Source organism: Heterodontus francisci, chromosome 1 (assembly GCF_036365525.1).
Source record: "Heterodontus francisci isolate sHetFra1 chromosome 1, sHetFra1.hap1, whole genome shotgun sequence".
In the NCBI taxonomy this organism is placed as follows: Eukaryota; Metazoa; Chordata; class Chondrichthyes; order Heterodontiformes; family Heterodontidae; genus Heterodontus; species Heterodontus francisci.
The window spans coordinates 48,976,141-48,997,671 of record NC_090371.1 but is presented as its reverse complement, the minus strand read 5'-3'; the positions used below and the strand labels follow the sequence as shown (position 1 = coordinate 48,997,671).

Sequence of the window (21,531 nt, the reverse complement as noted above, 5' to 3'; positions counted from 1 at the left end):
GATGAAGCACTTGAGAAATATAAAGACAGGAGGAAGGAACTTAAGCAAGGAATTAGGAGGGCTAAAAGGAGTCATGAAAAGTCATTGGCAAGCAGGATTAAGGAAAATCCCAATGCTTTTTATACATATATAAAGAGCAAAAGGGTAACCAGGGAAAGGGTCGGCCCACTCAAGGACAGAGATGGGAATCTATGCATGGAGCCAGAGGAAATGGGCGAGGTGCTAAATGAGTACTTTGCATCAGTATTCACCAAGGAGAAGGACTTGGTGGATGATGAGCCTCGGGAAGGGAGTGCAGATAGTCTCAGTCATCTCATTATCAAAAAGGAGGAGGTGTTGGGTGTCTTGCAAAGCATTAAGGTAGATGAGTCCCCAGGGCCTGATGGGATCTACCCTAGAATACTGAGGGAGGCAAGGGAAGAAATTGCTGGGGCCTTGACAGAAATCTTTGCATCCTCATTGGCTACAGGTGAGGTCCCAGAGGACTGGAGAATAGCCAATGTTGTTCCTTTGTTTAAGAAGGGTGGCAAGGATAATCCAGGAAATTATAGGCCGGTGAGCCTTACATCAGTGGTAGGGAAACTATTAGAGAGGATTGTTCGGGACAGGATTTACTCCCATTTGGAAACAAACGAACTTATTAGCGAGAGACAGCATGGTTTTGTGAAGGGGAGGTCGTGTCTTACTAATTTGATTGAGTTTTTTGAGGAAGTGTCAAAGATGATTGATGAAGGAAGGGCAGTGGATGTTGTCTATATGGACTTCAGTCAAGCCTTTGACAAGGTCCCGCATGGCAGACTGGTACAAAAGGTGAAGTCACACGGGATCAGAGGTGAGCTGGCAAGATGGATACAGAACTGGCTCAGTCACACAAGACAGAGGGTAACAGTGGATGGGTGTTTTTCTGAATGGAGGGATGTGACTAGTGGTGTTCTGCAGGGATCAGTGCTGGGACCTTTGCTGTTTGTACTATATATAAATGATTTGGAGGAAAATGTAGCTGGTCTGATTAGTAGGTTTGCGGACGATACAAAGGTTGGTGGAGTTGCGGATAATGATGAGGATTGTCAGAGGATACAGCAGGATATAGATCGGTTGGAGACTTGGGCGGAGAAATGGCAGATGGAGTTTAATCCGGACAAATGTGAGGTAATGCATTTTGGAAGGTCTAATGCAGGTGGGAAGTATACAGTAAATGGCAGAACCCTTAGGAGTATTGACAGGCAGAGAGATCTGGGCGTACAGGTCCACAGGTCACTGAAAGTGGCAACGCAGGTGGATAAGGTAGTCAAGAAGGCATACGGCATGCTTGCCTTCATCAGTCGGGGCATAGAGTATAAAAATTGGCAAGTCATGTTGCAGCTGTACAGAACCTTAGTTAGGCCACACTTAGAATATTGCGTGCAATTCTGGTCGCCACACTACCAGAAGGACGTGGAGGCTTTGGAGAGGGTACAGAAGAGGTTTACCAGGATGTTGCCTGGTCTGGAGGGCATTAGCGATGAGGAGAGGTTGGATAAACTCGGATTGTTATCACTGGAACGACGGAGCTGGAGGGGCGACATGATAGAGGTTTACAAAGTTATGAGCGGCATGGACAGAGTGGATAGTCAGAAGTTTTTTCCCAGGGTGGAAGAGCCAGTTACTAGGGGACATAGGTTTAAGGTGCGAGGGGCAAAGTTTAGAGGAGATGTGCGAGGCGAGTTTTTTTACACAGAGGGTGGTGAGTGCCTGGAACTTGCTGCCAGGGGAGGTGGTGGAAGCAGATACGATAGCGATGTTTAAGAGACATCTTGACAAATACATGAATAGGAAGGGAATAGAGGGATATGGGCCCCGGAAATGAAGAAGGTGTTAGTTTCGGCAGGCATCAAGATCGGCGCAGGCTTGGAGGGCCGAATGGCCTGTTCCTGTGCTGTACTGTTCTTTGTTCTTTGTCTGTTCAAAGAGGGGACATGAGAAAGCTCTGGCTGGTAAAAGTAGGGAAAATCCCAAGATATTCTTTAAGTATATCAATGGGAAGAGGATAACCAGGGAAAGAGTAGGACCCATTAGGGACCAAGGGGGAAATCTGTGGATGGAGCCAGAGGACATTGGTACGGTGTTGAATGAATACTTCACATCTGTCTTCACCCAAGAGAATAAGGAAGTAGATATGGAACTTAGAGAGAGAGAGACTGTGAGGTTCTTGAGCTAATTGTCATAGGGAATGACAGGGTATTGGAGGTTTTGGCAGGCTTAAAAGTGGACAAATCTCCAGGTCCGGACAATTTGTGTCCCAGGATGCTGTGGGAGGCGAGGGTGGAGATTGCAGGGGCTCTGACCCAAATTTTTAATTCTTCTCTGGCCACGGGGGAGATGCCAGAGGACTGGCGAACAGCTAATGTGGTCCCAGTATTTAATAAAGGTTGTAGAGATAAGCCAGGGAACTACAGACCAGTGTGTCTCACGTCAGTGGAAGGGAAACTATTGGAGAAAATTCTGAAGGAGAGAATCTAACTCCACTTGGAGAGGCAAAATTTGATTAGGAGTAGTCAGCATGGCTTTGTCAGGGAGGTCATGCCGAACAAATTTGATTGAATTTTTTGAGAATGTGACCAGGTGTGTAGATGAGAGTAGTGCAGTTGATGTAGTTTACATGGATTTCAGCAAAGCCTTTGACAAGGTCCCACATGGGAGACTTATCAAGAAAGCAAATGCACATGGGATAGAGTAACTTGATCAGGTGGATTCAAAATTGGCTTAGCTGTAGGAGACAGAGAGTGATGATCGACGGATGTTTTAGTGACTGGAAGCCAGTGTCCAGTGGCGTACCACAGGGATCTGTGCTGGGTCCCCTATTGTTTGTCATTTATATAAACGACATAGATGACTATCTGGGGGGTAGGATCAGTAAGTTCGCGGATGACACAAAGATTGGCCGAGTGGTTAACAGTGAGGTTGAGTGTCTCAGGTTACAGGAAGATATAGACGGGATGGTCAAATGGGCAGAAAAGTGGCAGATGGAATTTAATCCTGAAAAGTGTGAGGTGACACACTTTGGAAGGAGTAATGTGACATGGAAGTATTCAATGAATGGCCTGACACTGGGAAGTTCCGAGGAACAAAGGCACCTTGGCGTGTTTGTCCATAGATCTCTGAAGGCAGAAGGGCAGGTTAATAGGGTGGTGAAAAAGGCATATGGGACACTTGCCTTTATCAATCGAGGCATAGATTACAAAAGCAGGGAGGTCATGTTGGAGTTGTATAGAATTCTGGTAAGGCCACAGCTGGAGTACTGTGTGCAATTCTGGTCGCCACATTATAGGAAGGATGTGATTGCACTGGAGGGGGTGCAGAGGCGATTCATCAGGATGTTGCCTGGGATGGAACATTTAAGCTATGAAAAGAGGTTGGATAGGCTTGGGTTGTTTTCGCTGGAGCAGAGAAGACTGTGGGGTGACCTGATCGAGGTGTACAAGATTATGAGGGGCATGGACAGGGTGGATAGGGAGCAGCTGTTCCCCTTAGTTGAAGGGTCAGTTACTAGGGGACACAAGTTTAAGGTGAGGGGCGGGAGGTTTAAGGGGGATTTGAGGAAGAACCTTTTTACCCAGAGGGTGGTGACAGTCTGGAATGCCCTGCCTGGGAGGGTGGTAGAGGCGGGTTGCCTCACATCCTTTAAAAAGTACCTGGATGAGCACTTGGCACCTCATAACATTCAAAGCTATGTGCCAAGTGCTGGCAAATGGGATTAGGTAGACAGGTCAGGTGTGTTTAATGCATCGGTGCGGACTCGATGGGCCGAAGGGACTCTTCTGCACTGTATTATTCTGTGATTCATCAGGAGTGAACATTCTTGGTGCACTTGGATTAAGCTCTTGGTGAGTCTGTGATTTAAGTTGATCCAGAATTCAGAAGCCATGTTGTACATGCAGCATTATATTCTAAAGTAGATGGCTTCAAATTTCACTTCAGTGGCTTTATGAACCAACTGTTTGTTTTTATGAACCTTGATGAAAATGATAATTTGGCTCCTATTCACTTTCTACATCAGGATTCTTAACTGCCTATCAAGTGCTTCGTCAGGGTTTCTGTTGCATTAGAAATATATATTTCTAATGCAGCTCTGTAGAGTGCTAAGAATTGGGTTTGTAGCAGACATTCTGTACCCATGAGTTTCTAGAACTATAGTCCATTTTTGCAGTATTAATTTGTAGCACCAGACGTGGTGACACATAACCACACTGTGATGACATACTGAACATGAAATTGCTGCTATAATTTGTATTGTTATGATTTCATTTCCTACCACAAAAGCCTGAGGATTCTGTACAGACTGTGACTGTGAGGAAATGAGGCAGCAGTAACATGAGAGTTTGATGTCTTAAAAGCTGCAGCACGGTGCAGTCTGCTCCAATTAAAATCATTCATAATGGAAGATTCTGTTTAAGGGTATATTTTCGTTTAAGTTGCACAACCAAACCCAACTGAATCCACTATGACCCAGTACAGTCTATTCCTGTTACATTTATAGATGAAAGTGTATATTTCCGTTAAGCTTCGGGCATAATGACTATTGACAGGTTGCAAACACCTCGCACCTTGATCAGATTAGCTGGCTCTTTCTCAAGAGATTAGTTTGACCTTACTCACCTCTGTTTTTAGTTTCCGGCAAATCTCAGTACTCCTTAGTCATCCACTTTATAATGCAGAGTGTGACTGTCGGGGAAAAAAGAGTTTTCCTTTCCATTCTTCTTTCCTTCCTCTCAGCTCTTCCAGGGGTACAGTTCTGTGGATTCCAGCAGCCCTCTTTTATGTAGACCATAAGTGTAGCAGACTTTGCAACCATGCAGGCCGTCACAGTTTTTGTTCCAGCCTGAATTCCAATAGGATCATTGGTTATAGTTCAGGAAAAAGAACCTTGCTCGATTTTCTTTTTCTCATGGGTTTTGGTCAGTTGTACTATCCCAACTGCCACCCAGCTAATATGTGGTCATATGGAAATGATGAGCAGGAAAAGGCCATCTGGTCCATCAAGCCTGACCCACATAGTCATGATGACTGAAGTGATGTGACTACACATCTCCTACCCTCAAGCAGCAAAGTAATCTGATGGGAGAGCCAAAAAAAGATTTTTAAAAACCTAAAGCCAAGTAGGAGGAGAAGATCTCATTATTCCTCTCCAACCCCCTTCGACGATCAATACTAGTTTGGGAGACCATATTGACCGTGCTTATATTATCTCATATTTCATCTACCTTTTGTATGATGTTATGTCCTCCCCAGCCAGGAACTACTCCATCTCCCTTTTGAAGGCGTTCCCTCCATGAGCTGATGACAATTGGGAAAAGAAGAACCACTTAACATCAAACCTAGCTGCACGCTTACGTAACTTATATGTGTGATCCCTGGTCTTCCTCACTCTATCAAATGGAAAGAATCAATCATAACACAAACTAGTCCTTTAACTACTTTGCAGACCTGTAATAAATCACCCTGAATTCAACACATCTCTAAAGTGAATGGAACCGTCTTTTTAAGTGTATCTGACTATGAATGTTGTTTAAGCTAGCATTCTTTAGCCCTTCTTTGAACCTTTTCCAAAACCTTTATATCACCCACCATATGAGGGAACCAAACTGAATGCAGTATTCTAAATTTTTTCTAACCAAGGTCTTGTACAAGGCCAAAAAGGTGTGTTTTTTTTTTATATTGAATATTCCTGTTAGTGCCACCTAATAGCTTACTTACTTTGGCTATGGATTCTTTGCATTGGTCATGAACCTTCGGAGAATGATGATATGCAACACCAAGATCCTTTTCTTACATCACCTTTTAGTTCTGTTCCATGTAAAATGTTGGTGTTGATCTGCCCAAATGCATAAGAACAAGACATAGAATCATAGAACATTTACAGCACAGAAGGAGGCTACTTGGCCCACCATGTCTGTGCTGGAAAAAAAGCCACCCAGCCTAATCCCACTTTCCAGCATTTGATTCGTAGCCCTGCAGGTTATGGTACTTCAGGTGCACATCCTGAAGTGCACCTTTTAAATGAGATGAGGTTTTCTGCCTCTACCACCCTTTCAGACAGTGAGTTCCAGACTCGCGCCACCCTCTGGGAGAAAAAATGTTTCCTCATCTCCCCTCTCATCCTTCTACCAATCACCTTAAATCTTTCCCCTCTAGTCACTGACCTCTCTGCTAAGGTAAAAAGACCCTTCACATCCACTCTATTCAGGCCCCTCACAATTTTGTACATCTCAATCAAATCTCCCCTCAGCCTCCTCTGTTCCAAGGAAAACAACCCCAGCCTATCCAATCTTTCCTTATAGCTGCAATTTTCCAGTCCTGGCAACTTCCTTGTAAATCTCCTGTGTACCCTCACTAGTGCAATTACATCCTTTCTGTAATGAGTCGAAATGACTGTTGGAAAGTATACAGGATCGTGGGCTTTATAAATAGATGCATAGAGAAAAAAAGCAAGGAAGTTGTGCTAAACCTTTATAAATTATTTGTTGGGCCTCAACTGGAGTATTGCGTCTGCTTAGGGAAGGATGTCAAGGCCTTGGAGAGGGTGAAAAGGTAATTTACTGGAATGGTACCAGCAATGAGGGAAACCTGTAGTTGGTAATTGTTCATAGTACACGGAAAGGTAAATACAGCAGTGGGGAAAGATTTGAACTAGTTCGGGAGTGGGAGGGGAAAATCCACACCAAGTAAAAAAATATTGAAAATAGATCAGCAAGATGTAGGGCAATGTGGGGATAGTTACCCAGTTAAGGATTCTGTACATAGCCCAAGAAATAAAGCCATTGAGTTTGAAGTAAAATTTCAAGTTAAAGGGCATGATGTAGTTGTCCTAGCAGAGACCTGGCTACAACCTGAGCATGACTGGGAACTAAATATTCCAAACTATTGGATCTTTAGAGAAATTGTGAAAGAAGGGGAGTAGCAATATTGATAAAAGGTAGCATTAAGGAACAGCAAAGGATGCAAATCTCTGATACAAGTTGTCTATAGATCTCCTGATGTTGTGTCGGAGATGCATAAATACAGAGATCTGGGAAGGATGAAGCAAAGAGTTAATGTTCCCATAGACTGGGAGAAGCCAAACAGCTCAAGCAGTCTAGGAATTACATATCTTGATGAATTCAGGACAGTTTTCAAAACAGTATGTTTTAGCCAATGTGGAAAGACCGGACTGGATTTGTTGATGAGTCATGAACCAGAATTAATTAGTCTGACAGTAAGGGAGCATCTTTCAAATAGTGACCACAATATGATTGAATTTGGTATTTTTGATTTGATATATTTGATCATTTCCTCCAGCTAAATATTGGAAAGACAGAAGTCAATGTCTTCAGTCCCTGTCACAAACTCCATTCCCTCGCTACCAATTCCATCCCTTTTCCTTAGCAACAGAGGCACAACAAACTGTTGCAACCTTGGTGTTATATTTATTTGACCCTCAGTTGAGCTTCTGACCATACATCTGATTAGTAAGTTTGCAGAAGACACAAAGGTTGGTGGAGTTGCGGATAGTGATGAGGATTGTCAGAGGATACAGCAGGATATAGATCGGTTGGAGACTTGGACGGAGAAATGGCAGATGGAGTTTAATTCGGACAAATGTGAGGTAATGCATTTTGGAAGGTCTAATGCAGGTGGGAAATATACAGTAAATTGCAGTACCCTTAGGAGTATTGACAGGCAGAGAGATCTGGGCGTACAGGTCCACAGGTCACTGAAAGTGGCAACGCAGGTGGATAAGGTAGTCAAGAAGGCATACGGCATGCTTGCCTTCATCAGTCGGGGCATAGAGTATAAAAATTGGCAAGTCATGTTGCAGCTGTACAGAACTTTAGTTAGGCCACACTTAGAATATTACGTGCAATTCTGGTCGCCACACTACCAGAAGGACGTGGAGGCTTTGGAGAGGGTACAGAAGAGGTTTACCAGGATGTTGCCTGGTCTGGAGGGCATTAGCTATGAGGAGAGGTTGGATAAACTTGGATTGTTTTCACTGGAACGACGGAGGTGGAGGGGCGACATGATAGAGGTTTACAAAGTTATGAGCGGCATGGACAGAGTGGATAGTCAGAAGCTTTTTCCCAGGGTGGAAGAGTCAGTTACTAGGGGACATAGGTTTAAGGTGAGAGGGGCAAAGTTTAAAGAGGATGTGCGAGGCAAGTTCTTTACAGAGGGTGGTGAGTGCCTGGAACTTGTTGCCAGGGGAGGTGGTGGAAGCAGGTACCATAGAGACGTTTAAGAGACATCTTGACAAATACATGAATAGGATGGGAATAGAGGGATACGGACCCCGGAAGTGCAGAAGGTTTTAGTTTAGGCAGGCATCAAGATCGGCGCAGGCTTGGAGGGCCGAATGGCCTGTTCCTGTGCTGTACTGTTCTTTGTTCTTTGCAAATGTTACTTGCCACTTATCAGTGCAAGACTGGATGTTATCCAGGTCTTGCTGCATCTGGACATGGGCTGTTTCAGTATCTGAGGAGTCACAAATGATGCTAAACATTGTGCAATCATCAGCGAACATCCCCACTTCTGACCTTATGATGGAGCGAAGGTCATTGATGAAGCAGCTGAAGATGGTTGGGCCTAGGACACTATCCTGAGAAGCTCCTGCAGTGATGTCCTAGGACTGAGATAATTGACCTCCAACAACCACAACCATCTTCCTTTGTGCTAGGTATGACTCCAACCAGCAGAGAGTGTTCCCCCCGATTCCCATTGCTAGGGCTCCTTGATGCCATACTTGGTCAAATGCTGCCTTTATGTCAAGGGCAATCATTCTCTCCTCACCTCGAGTTTGGCTCTTTTGTCCATATATGGACCAAGGCTGTAATTAAATCAGGAGCTGACTGGCCCTGGTGGAACCCAAACTGAGCGTCACTGAGCAGGTTAATGCTGAGCAGGTGCCGCTTGATCGCACTGTCGACGACCCCTTCCATCACTTTACTGATGATCGAGAGTAGATTGATAGAGTGGTAATTGGCTGGGTTGGATTGGTCCTGCTTTTTGTGTACCGGATATACCTGGGAAATTTTCCACATTGCTTGGTAGATGCCAGTGTTGTAGCTGTACTGGAACAACTTGGCGAGGGGCACGACTAGTTCTCGAGCATAATCTTCAGTACTATTGCCAGAATGTTGTCAGAGCCCGTAGCTTTTGCAGTATTCATGTCTTCAGCGGTTCTTGATATCATATGGAGTGAATCAGATTGGCTAAAGGCTGGCATCTGTGATGCTGGGGACCTCAGAAGGAGGCCGAAATGGATCAACCACTCGGCACTTCTGGCTGAAGATAGATGCAAATCCTTCAGTCTTGTCTTTTGCACTGATGTGCTGGGCTCCCCCATTTTAAAGATGGGGATATTTGTGGAACCTCTTCACTCTGTTAGTTGTTTAATTGTCCATTATCTTTCATGACTGGGTGTGGCAGGACTGCAGAGCTTAGATCTGATCCATTGGTTGTGGGATCGCTTAGCCCTGTATATTACATGCTGCTTTCACTGTTTGGCATGCAAGTAGTCCTGTGTTGTCGCTTCACCAGACTGACCCCTCATTTTTAGGTATGCCTGGTACTGCTCCTGGCATGCCCTCCTGCATGCTTCATTAATTGTGAAGACAGTTTATACTCTGCACAGACTTTGAGTTTCACAGACCGTATTTATCTATCTCATTCTTTGGCCTCCTTATCTCAAGAGACAATGGGTAAGCGCCTGGAGGTGGTCAGTGGTGTGTGGAGCAGCGCCTGGAGTGGCTATAAAGGCCAATTCTACAGTGACAGGCTCTTCCACAGGTGCTGCATAAAATTTGATTGTCGGGGCTGTTACACAGTTGGCTCTTCCCTTGCGCCTCTGTCTTTTTTCCTGCCAACTGCTAAGTCTCTTCGACTCGCCACACTTTAGCCCCGCCTTTATGGCTGTGGCGAACGCTGGCAACTGACTCCCATGACTTGTGATCAATGTCACAGGATTTCATGTTGCGTTTGCAGACGTCTTTAAAGCGGAGACATAGACGGCCGATGGGTCTGATACCAGTGGCGAGCTCGCTGTACAATGTGTCTTTGGGGATCCTGCCATCTTCCATGCAGCTCACATGGCCAAGCCATCTCAAGCACCTCTGACTCAGTAGTGTGTATAAGCTGGGGATGTTGGCCGCCTCGAGGACTTCTGTGTTGGATGTGTCTCATTGATTCGCAACAAAAATGAAAGAATTAAAAACAAAGGAATACTCCTTTGATGAATAATTTGTCTTTGTCTCAGTCAGCTTGAAAATATGTGGGATCTTGTACCATGAACTTATGACGTTGCCATTATGTGACCTTCCACCTAAATGATGTATCCTGATAATCTGTTTTCTCTCAATGACTCTGTCTTTGGTCCAACTGGTCATCCTCTGAGTCTTTTTATAAGACACCTTCCTTTTCCTATCAGTGTATCTACTCATTCTCTCTGATGAATCACTTTCCATTCATTATTTCCCTTCAGATTCCCAGTTCTAAGTGCACATAGTCTTTATTTCTCCCATAGCTCAATGGCTGAATCCCTACATCTTGATGTCAGAACCAATTGAATTGGGCAATTCTTTCGAGTTTTCAAGGTTAAATAGCAACATTCAGCAAATCCTGGTCCAGCACCCCTCTTTCCCTACCAGAGTAATGAATTGGTCTTACCAGTGGGTGCAAGGCACAACTTCAGTGTTGCACAAGATATGTAAGAAATAAAGATTTCGCATTTATAATGTATGTTTCAGGACAGCAAAATACATTTCACACCAATTAATTATTATTGAAGTGTCGTCACTTCTGTTATGTAGGGAAAAACTGTGTGGTGAAGTTTGTGGAGGAGTGGGGCAATTCATACGGCAACATTTTTATATCTGCGATTAACCCCACACATACAAATGCCAGAAATTGCTGTCTGATTTACTGCTTAATAACAGAGCGCGCTGATAGACTCGCTATTATTTGTACCACAAAATCCAGACCAATATTACAGATTCTCCATATCATCTCCTGCATTCCCCTACCTCAAAAAGCCACACATAAAAGGTGCAGTGTACAATGAAAAACCTTGCTAAACTTCCATCTTCCAAGTGTTTCAATTTGGACACTTCACAGCCATGTACCTTGGGCACTGGTGACATCAGCAGTGCATGTCATGCTGTTTAATGGGAAAAAGGATGAAAGGCTTGTGGATTTTTCCATCTCTACGATTAAGACTTGCTGTCTCTGCCACTGCCTTTGCCTCTCCTTCCTCTCCCCCACGCTCTCAACCTCTCCCAGTTCCCCACCTATTCTAGCACTGATTTGCCCATCACCCTGCAGTTTTTCCCCTTCTTTACCATATGCCTGTCCTTGCCCATGAGGCTCACATCAGACAATTTGGAGTTATGGAGAGTTGCTTCCTTGATCCTATTCCCAGACAACATCTGACAATTCAGCTTTCCATATTGGCTTCGCTGTAAGCTGTTCATGGTTCCCATTTTTAGATACCATCCATTTTCCTTTAAAAATCATCAGATCACATCCTGTTAATTGTATAGCAATTGATGGTTTCATTGTGTTCAGGTGGTGGGCATTAACTGGGGATTCATTTGTACTCCTGTATATAGGAGCAGACTCAAACTGTGGTTGTTGGCTTTGGAAGTGTATGTTTGCAATGTGTGTCTCTGTAACTAAAAGCTTATAGGTGTGTAAACGATTAGGCTCCAGTTCTATCCTTCAACGGCTAGCGATCTGGAATAGACTCAACCCTGCTCATATAATCCACCCTTGACCCATCCATTCTATACTGTGCCACCTAAAACCTTTCTTTCCTTTCCTAAGGTTGTCAGCAATGTTGTTTGTCTCCCAGCTCTTTGCCTATTTTTTTCTCAAAAACTCTATTTAAATCTCTCCAATTCAGCTACTGCTTTACCTTCAGCCAGAGTCACACATGACATACTCTGTCACTACGATCATTCTCCTCTATTTTTAAGTGGTGCTTCTTTACACACGCTCACATTTTCACCTCTGGAATTCCTCAAGGTTTTATCCCCTTCCTGCTTCTCATTTACATTCCGCCCCTCAGTCACACAATCTATAAGTACAGGGTCGGCTTCCAAAAGTCAGTCTGTCTATCGCATTAAACTGTGGATGTGAACGTCGCTGGCAAGGCCAGCATTTGTTGCCGGTCCCTAATTGCTCTTGAGAAGGTGATGGTGAGCCACCACCTTCAACTGCTGCAGTCCATCCTGTGTAGGTACACCTGCAATGCAGTTATAGAGGGAGTTCCAGGATTTTGACCCAGCGACAGTAAAGGAAAGGTGATATATTTCCAAGTCAGAATGGTGTGTGGCTTGGAGAGGAACTTGCATGTGGTGGTGTACCCATGCATCTGCCGCCCTTGTTCTCCTAGGTGGTGGAGGTCATAGGTTTGGAAGGTTCTGTCAAAGGTGGCTTGGTGAGTTGCTGCAGTGCATCTTGTAGATGATGCACACTCCAGGCACTGTGCTTCGGTGGTGAAGCAAGTGAATGTTTAAATTGGTGTCTGGGATGCTGATGAAGTGGGCTGTTTTGTTGAGCTTTTTGAGTGTTGTTAGAGCTGCACTCATCCAGGTAAGTGGAGTGTATTCCATCACCCTCCTAACTTGTGCCTTGTAATTGATCGATAGGCTTTGGGGAGTCAGGAGATAAGTTATTCACCACAGAATTCCCAGCCTGTACCGTTGAACATCAATAGGAGATGGTCGGATTCTCTCTTGTTGGAGTCGGTCATTCCCTTCCACTTGTGCGGTGTGAATTTTACTTGCCACTCATCAGCCCAAGCCTGAATATTGTCCAATTCCTGCTGTCTACAGGCATGAGCTGCTTCAGTATCTGAGGAGTTGCAAATGGTACTGAACACTGCACAATTGTCAGTGAACATCCCACTTCTGAACTTATGATGGAGTGGAGGTCATTGTTGAAGCAGCTGAAGATGTTTGGGCCTAGGAAACTATCCTAAGGAACTCCTGCAGCGATGGCCTAGGGCTGAGGTGATTGGCCTCCAACAACGACAACCACCTTCCTTTGCATTAGGTATGACTCCAACCAGTGGAGAGTTTTCCCACTGATTCACATTGACTTCAATTTTGCTAGGGCTCCTTGATGTCAAGGGCAGTTATTCTCACCTCATCTCTTGAATCCAGCTCTTTTGCCCATCTTTGGACCAAGCCTGTAATGAGGTTTGGCAGAACCCAAACTGAGCATCAGTGAGCAGCTTTTTGATGAGTAAGTGTTTCCTGATAGTACTGTCAACGACACCTACAGTTGAGCACTGGGAAGATTTAAATCATTGTTTTGGTTACTGTTAGAAACTCTGTACTCTTGCCATTGCCTCTATCCTTCCCTGCCCATTCATTCAGGCTGAATCAGACAGCACACAACTTTAGGGTTCTGTACAACCGAGTGCTGAACTTCAAATCCCATATTCTACCTGCTGCATGATGTCACATTACTCACTTTGGCCTCTAGCTTACTCCCAATTGCCACTAAAACCCTTGATCACACCTCTGTCAACTCGACTCTTAACTTCTCCAACACCTCCCTTACGAATTGCCTGACTTACGCTCTTTATAAACTGCAAATCATCCAAAACTCCAGCACTGGCTACAATAAGGTAGCAAGCACTAACAACCCAGTGGTTGAGAGTTCAAATGCCACCAAGGTAAATTATAAAATTAAATTCAATCAAATTTGTAATTTGTCTACTGGTACCACAACCTATCTCTGACCTTCTCCAGCTTTCAATTGTTCGGCCTTCCTCTTTAGAATTTGGCGTGGGAAGGGAATTTTTCTGTCTTCCTCCTGACTCAAAGCACAACTATTCAACCAAACATAAGAGCATAACATAAATAGGAGCATAAGTAGGCCATTTGATCCTCAAGCCTGTTCCACCATTTAAGGTCATGCTGATCTGATTGTGGTCTTAACTCTACTTTCCTGCCTGCCCCCCCCCCTCCCCCCATAACCCTTGACTCCATCGTAGATTAAAAATCTGGCTAACTCTGCCTTGAGTATATTCATGACCCAGCCTCCGCTGCTCTCTACGGAAGAGAATTTCAAAGATTAATGACCCTCTGAGAGGAAATTCTTGCTCATCTCCGTCTTAAAAGGGAGACCCCTAATTCTGAAACTGTGCCCCCTAGTTCTTGATTGCCCCACAAGGGGAAACAGCCTCTCAGCAGAATCTTATATGTTTCAATAAGATGACCTCTCATTCTTCTAAACTCCAATGAGTATAGGCCCAACTTGCTCAACCTTACCTCATAAGACAACCCCTTCATTCCAGGAATCAGCCTAGTGAACCTTCTCTGCACTGCTTCCAATGCAAGTATATCCCACCTTAAGTAAGGAGACCAAAACTGTATGCAGTACTCTAGGTGTGGTCTCACCAGTGCCCTGTATAGCTGTAGCAGGACCCCTACTTTATACTCTACCCCCTTGCAATAAATGCCAATATTCCATTTGCCTTCCTAATTACTTGCTGTACCTGCATGTTAGCTTTTTGTGATTCAGGTACAAGAGTACTCAGATCTTTCTATACCAATTCTGCAGTCTCTTTCCATGTAAATAATCTGCTTTTCTATTCTTCCTGCCAAAGTGGACCTCACATTTTTCCACGTTATACTCATCTGCCAAATTTTTGCCCATTCACTTAACCTATCTATATCTCTTTGCAAACACTTTGTGTCCTCCTCACAACTTGCTTTCCTACTTATCTTTGTATTGTCTGCAAATCTGGCTGCAATCTGGCTTGGGGCAGCACAATTACGCAGTGGTTAGCACCGCAGCCTCACAGCTCCAGCGACTGGGGTTCAGTTCTGGGTACTGCCTGTGCGGAGTTTGCAAGTTCTCCCTGTGACCGCGTGGGTTTCCGCCGGGTGCTCCGGTTTCCTCCCACAGCCAAAGACTTGCAGGTTGATAGGTAAATTGGCCATTGTAAATTGCCCCTAGTGTAGGTAGGTGGTAGGAGGATGGTGGGGATGTGGTAGGGAATATGGAATTAATGTAGGATTAGTATAAATGGGTGGTTGTTGGTCAGCACAGACTCGGTGGGCTGAAGGGCCTGTTTCAGTGCTGTATCTCTAAATAAATAAATAAAATAAAAATAAATACACTCAGTCCCTTCATCCAAGTCATTAATATAGATCGTAAATAGTTGAGGCCCCAGCATTGATCTTTGTGGCACTCCACTAGTTAAGGTTTGCTAACCTGAAGATGCCCCATTTATTCCGACTCTCTGTTCCCTGTTAGTTAGCTACTCCTCTATCCATGCTAATATATTACCTCCAACATCATGAGCTCTTATTTTGTGTAGGAACCTTTTATGTGGCACCTGATTAAATACCTTTTGGAAATCCAAATACACTACATCTTCTGGTTCCCCTTTATCCACCCTGCTTGTTACATCCTCAAAGAACTCTAATAAATTTGTTAAACACGATTTCCCATTCATAAAACCATATTGACTCTGTCTGATTGCATTGCTATTTTCTAAATGTCCTGTTACTGCTTCCTTAATCATGGATTCTAGCATTTTCCCAACTACAGATTTTAGGCTAACTGGTTTATAGTTTCCATCACACCTTCCCCACCACCCCCCCCCCCCCCCCCCAAAAACCCCTTTCTCGAATAGATGTGTTACATTTACAATTTTTCAGTCCGCTGAGACCTTTCCAGAATCCAAGGAATTTTGCAAGATTACAACCAATGCATCCACTATCTCTGCAGCCACTTCTTTTAAGACCCTAGGATGCAGGCCATCAGGTCCAGGGGACTTCTCAGCCTTTAGTCCCATTAGTTTTCTTTTTGTCACTTCTAACTGCCCTGCAAAACCTTAGAACCTGCTCCTTTTCTCTTCTAAGGAGCGGTTTGACACATTTTCTATGGCAAAGGCAGACAGTTGTTGTAATTGAGGACATGTGAGAGTTCTGTTTGAGGTCATAATGGATAGTGAGACCAAAAATGTGAATAGATAAAGGAAACTCTGGGGACATCCATCAAAGGTGAGAAGTGATTATTGTTAGCTAGATTTGTGAGACATATTCATTAAAAACTATGGTTCAGCAGTCCTGTCTACTGGGAAAGTAGCTGCATAACTGGTACAGAAGTTAACCTTGAATGGGAGAGCACACCCTGTGCTAATTTCCATCGTTCTTTCAATTCAGTGCTCCATTCAGAGTGAGAAAGAGGAGTGGGCAAGGATGGATCTTTGGGGAACTTCAGAGGTAACTGCGCAAGTTGTGTTGGGACAGCTCGAAGCAGGTGCGCCCCAAAGAGTTACATTGAGGTGGACTATGGAGGAATATATTGTGATTGACATGTTGAAAGCTGTGGAGTGGTAAAGGAAGGATAAGGCACAACAGTTGCCATGATCAAGGTTAACAGGAAGAAGCTTGTTGTTTGATAGGTAATCCCTCTGTAACCTCGAATCTTCAATCATTTATCTCACCTCCCTCCCTCTCTCACTCACTCACACACACACACACAAAATATTTCTTCCTTTATTCATCATATAACTGTGGGGCATTGCTTCTTTAACTTTCCCCTCTCATCCCTTCTAAGCTCTGTATGCTGTACTACTTACTTTTCCTCCTCCCTACATCCTCACTGTGTAAAAATTAAAATTCATTGCACTCCTGGCTTAACTCATTCCTTTCGAAGATCTCAAAACACTTAACGATCATACATTTAAAATTCAAAATTGATATTACCTAATCATTATTTTTTCATTTACTTCATGTTTTATAATATTTCGTCTTAATGCCCTGCCTTGGCCTTTCAGCTTGGTTTCTTCAGTTTTACTATTGCTGTACTCATATTGGAATTGAATCACATAGACCAGATCTGTATGGTTAAACAGTCTGCCAACACTCACAGTCTAGGCTCGCACTTGAAGAATAATTACTTGGGTGAGGTACTGGAGAGTGCTTGGTGTCTGTAGAGCCATATTCCAGCATGAGTCAGCAGCTCCATGAAATGAGCAGAGAAAATTGGGAAATGAAAACTGAAGTGTTGGAGTTACTTTGTGATGACTACTTACCAGTTATGGTACTTGCTCTAGGTCTGTTACCCTTTATCCTCTTAATTTCACCCTGTCCCACCCCATTTCCCAACCTCTGGACTGTCCTGTCCATATTACTTGTGCCCAATTGTCAAATTAATGCCAAGTCATCATCGTGCTTTCTAAGGAAAGCAAAGCAGGTTCTCTCTACTGCCCACCTGTGGTAGAGTTAATCATCATGTAGAGTTGCATCTAAACTGGTTATTGTACTGGGCTATCATTTCATGCCTTAATCAGTTTTCGGTCCTTCTATTCCTAAACAGAATATCATGATTGTGTAATCTATAGTGTTAATTTGTTTGCGGAGTTCTTCGAAAGAAGGTTGAATACATTTTGAGCTGTGTTTAATTGTTTAGCCATGTGTTTAATTTAAAAACAAAAATTGGAATATAATTTTAGGGAAATGCTCCAGATTCCATGCAGTAGTTGATTCATTGAAGTATTTTGAGGTCAAGTAAAGTTTAAATGCTCTCGGGAGCTAAGAGGTAAGGTTGAGGAGGGTGTGGGCTGTGAGCCCAATAAATCAAAAAATGTTAGCATTATTTGGCTATAGTTTTGGAATTGAGGCATATTTAGTGGTACAATGTATACCTCATAAAACATGGCATATTTCTGTCATTGGTTCAAATATATCTTAAAAACTACAGGGTGTATGTCTATTGTAAGTATAACTGGCTATACATTCAGTGTTCCAGGAACTGCTGTGAGACATTTATGTAGATACTTGTGGCTTGAGAGCCTGTCTGGGTGTGTACTTTAGCTGTATAGTAAACAAAATTATCAAGCATTTTTAAGCCGTATGGAGTACACCAGTTATTTTTATATCTTCTGCCTTTTAAATGTATGGTTTTAGTGAAGAAATAAAAAGATGACACACAGGCAGTGAGAAGAGCTGTCAAACCCTCAGAGTGAAATCTTCAGTAATGAGTCACCTACATAGTTGAGGTATGGGCTGGTGCCAGAAACCTAAATACAGTTAAAAGAAGTAAGCTGCTTCCAAAACGCAGGTTGCATGGGGACATTCTGTCCGTGTTTTTAAATTCAGGTTCACTGCTCTGTTACTGCTGATGTGGCTGCTCAGTTAGTGATTTTCTTCAGTTACCGTTAAGTCAACTGAGTTGCATCTTCTGGTAAATAGGGGAAGACATGCACTATCGAAAGAGGTCCATAATCAGTGTTCTGTGCATGTATTTGAGTAGTGTGCATGAGCTCGACCTTCAATTTTACTATGATGCAGGCACTGAAAATGTGATTTCTGCTTACATAGCTATGAAAATGGAACCAATATTACAAATTATTAAAGGGCATTAAAGTAGTTTTTCTGTTCCACGTTCTTTCCTCAATATTCTCTCTCTCCTCTCTCTCACCTGAACATTATGGTTGCAGGTGGGGAGCTCAGCAACCTCAATATTTTGCAGGAAGATTCTTTCACGTATTGCTGGATAAGTAAAACTACCAGAGTTTAGCATAACATTGGCACACAGGCTGAACATTAGCAGCTTTGGGACTCTTACTTCTGCACTGCCAAGTTGAGAAAGCATTTTTCTTGTCTCCATGCACTCACTCCTCAGTTGACAGAATTCACAACTACAAGTGCAGAAGCAAATTTTTACCCTGCATATTTTATAAATGAGGCCTTTTCTGTATTGTGCCATATCATGTGAAGTGAGGCCTACCATAGAAACACTGTCGCTGGGTCAAAATCTTGGAACTCCCTATCAGCACTGTGTGTGTACTTAGCCCATATGAACTGCAATGTTTCAAGAAGGCAGCTCATGACCACCTTCTCATGGGCAATTAGGGATGGGCAATAAATACTGGCCTAGCCAGCAATGCCCATATCCCATGACCGAATAAAAAAATGTAAGTGATAGTGTAACAGGTAGAGGTTATGCTGTTGAAACAGAAGGGTGTGGCAAAATGGGTGAGAAATGTACAGGGTGCCTATATTGCTCTAGATCAACTATTGGAAATGACACTTGGCTGATTTTGTTTCAGTTCATAAATTCTTTATGATTTTGGGTTGGTGTGTAGGGCTGGAGAAAATCACAGAAATAAATTATGGTAATGCCATAAACAGATTTAAAAGCTAATTGGCTGCAAAACCAGTTTCACGACATAATTTCTGCAGCAGACCAACAGAACCCACAATAGTCAGACAATATGACTGTTGTCTGTTTGCATTTTAGAGTGATGAGCAAGAACTTATTCTTTGTGTTTTCCTTTGCACAGGCTCAAGATCTCAATGTAATTGAAGAGGTGATCCGAATGATGCTGGAGATCATAAATTCCTGTCTTTCCACTTCTCTTCACCACAACCCCAACCTAGTGTATGCACTCCTGTACAAACGGGATCTTTTTGAACAATTCCGCACACACCCTTCTTTCCAAGACGTGATGCAGAATCTTGACATGGTAAGGAGTGAAATTGACAAACTTTCCATTCATTAAAGCTTGCCTAAATTTCAACTGCATTGTTTCAGTTGGATTGCAGATATCTCAGGCTGTGACTCCTTTTTTAACTTTGATATGCTGACACGTTGGCTGCAGTTGACTGTACTGTGCAACAACAATGGTAGCACATCATGTAAAGGAAACAGAACTCTGATACTGGGTTGGATTGCTCAAGAGTGACCTTGTAGTAAAACTTTAAAATGGTATTTATTTCTTTATATTCAGAAATTTTTTTATTTGTGATGCAGAAGCAGAATAGAAGTAGTTGAGTACATATTTCGAGCACACAGTTTTTGGGTCATAAAATGAATTCACACCTATCATGCCAAGTTTAATTACTCATTCTCAATTTCATCCTTTTTCTCCAAAAGGTGCTGAGTACTGCAAGGGTATCATTACTTGGGTGCCAGTGGCCTTCCAGTAATTAGCAAAGTTGTCATGTGTCAAACTAAACATACGGTTGCTGTTAGGCCATTCAGCTATGAGGAGCATTGTAGCCAAGCACAGATCTACTTCACCCCTTGTCTGAACATGCTGCATTTCATGGAGGGTTTACAATATAGCTGATTTTTTTCTTGAGTATCCCAAGCATACTGTTTTGTTGTGTCCTGACTCTGCATTGAGTTCCTGATACCATACCATCATGATGGGAGTGTGGAATTCTAGACACACAGATCAGCCATGATCTTTTTGAATTGCGAAACAGGCTAGAGGGGCTGAATGGCCTACTTCTGCTCCTAATTCGTATGTTCGAAAGGCACTAAATGGAAGCAAGGCAATTTCTGGAAGATAGCAAATGTTTATGACATCTCTGGCGCACCTCCTTGTGACCAATAACCTGTATTTTTGTAGCATCTTTAACATAGAAAAATGTCCCAAGGCACTTCACAAAAAGTGATCCGACAGAAACTGACTTCAAAGGAGGAGATGTTGGGAGCAGTAACTAAAAGTTTGGTCAAAGATTTGAGTTTTAAAGAAGATCCTAAAGAAGGAAAGGGAAGTTTTGGGAGGGAGTTCAGAGAAAACATTGCATTGATGGGAAGAGAAGATTTTTCTGGAGAGGCTCTGGTGAACAAGTAAGAACAGCAGATTTCCTTCCCTGAAGGACACTTCAGGTGGGTTTTTACAACAATCTGCTGTGGTGGGATTTGAACTCATGCTTCCCAATCATTAGTCCAATCTTGATTACTAGGCCAGTAATATAACCACAATGCTACCATATCCTACTCTTTGCTCTTCCACATCAGCAAAACTCCCCATTTAAAATATAATTGCTTTATTTTAACTAAAATGTACAACCTCGTATTTACTAGCATTTAATGCCAACTGCAACTCATTTGCCTATTCCATCATCTTACAAGTAGAACCCAGAAAAGAACACCGCTACCCATTTTTAACCACTCTTAGGAAAATAACACTAAATCCTACTCTCTCTTTGCTCCCTTCTAACGAGTCTTGATCCAATTTGTTATCCTCGCCCCCCACCCCCACAATTCCATACTAATCTTCTCCAGTCGTACCTTCTCAAAAGCTTTCTGAAAGACCATGTATTCCACATGCCCTGCACTTCTCTAATCCAGCATATCCGCTAGCTCATCAGAGTACTTCATCAGTTCAGTCAAGCATTGTCTGCCTTTCTTATTCGCTGAATAGCATACTATTGTTCCTATGTTCCTTTACAAATTATCCGTGCCTTGTATTCTTAGAAAGATTTTAGTGACCCAACTTGGGCCCCAGCTGTTCACAAATATAAATGATTTGGATGTGGGGACCAAATGTAATATTTCCATGTTCGCACCTGACACAGAATGAGGTGGGAATGTGTGTTGTGAGGAAGGTGCAAAGCAGCTTCAAGGGGATTTGGACAGACTTGGTCAGTGGGCAAGAATGTGGCAGATGGAATATAAAATGGAAAAATGTGAGGTTATCCATTCTGGTAGGACGAATAGATGTGCAGAGTATTTCTTAAATGGTAAGAGATTAGA

General features: G+C 43.1%; 1 protein-coding gene across 3 annotated transcripts in view; it reads left to right on the top strand.

Annotated features, from left to right (window-relative positions):
* The window catches only part of dym (dymeclin), a 712,143-nt gene that overhangs the window by 592,145 nt on the left and 98,467 nt on the right, over positions 1–21,531 (top strand). For all 3 annotated transcript variants that reach the window (XM_068030338.1, XM_068030330.1, XM_068030348.1), the window contains one exon: positions 19,325–19,507. In XM_068030338.1, the coding sequence (XP_067886439.1) occupies positions 19,325–19,507 (183 nt within the window). The remainder of the gene's footprint in view (positions 1–19,324; positions 19,508–21,531) is intronic.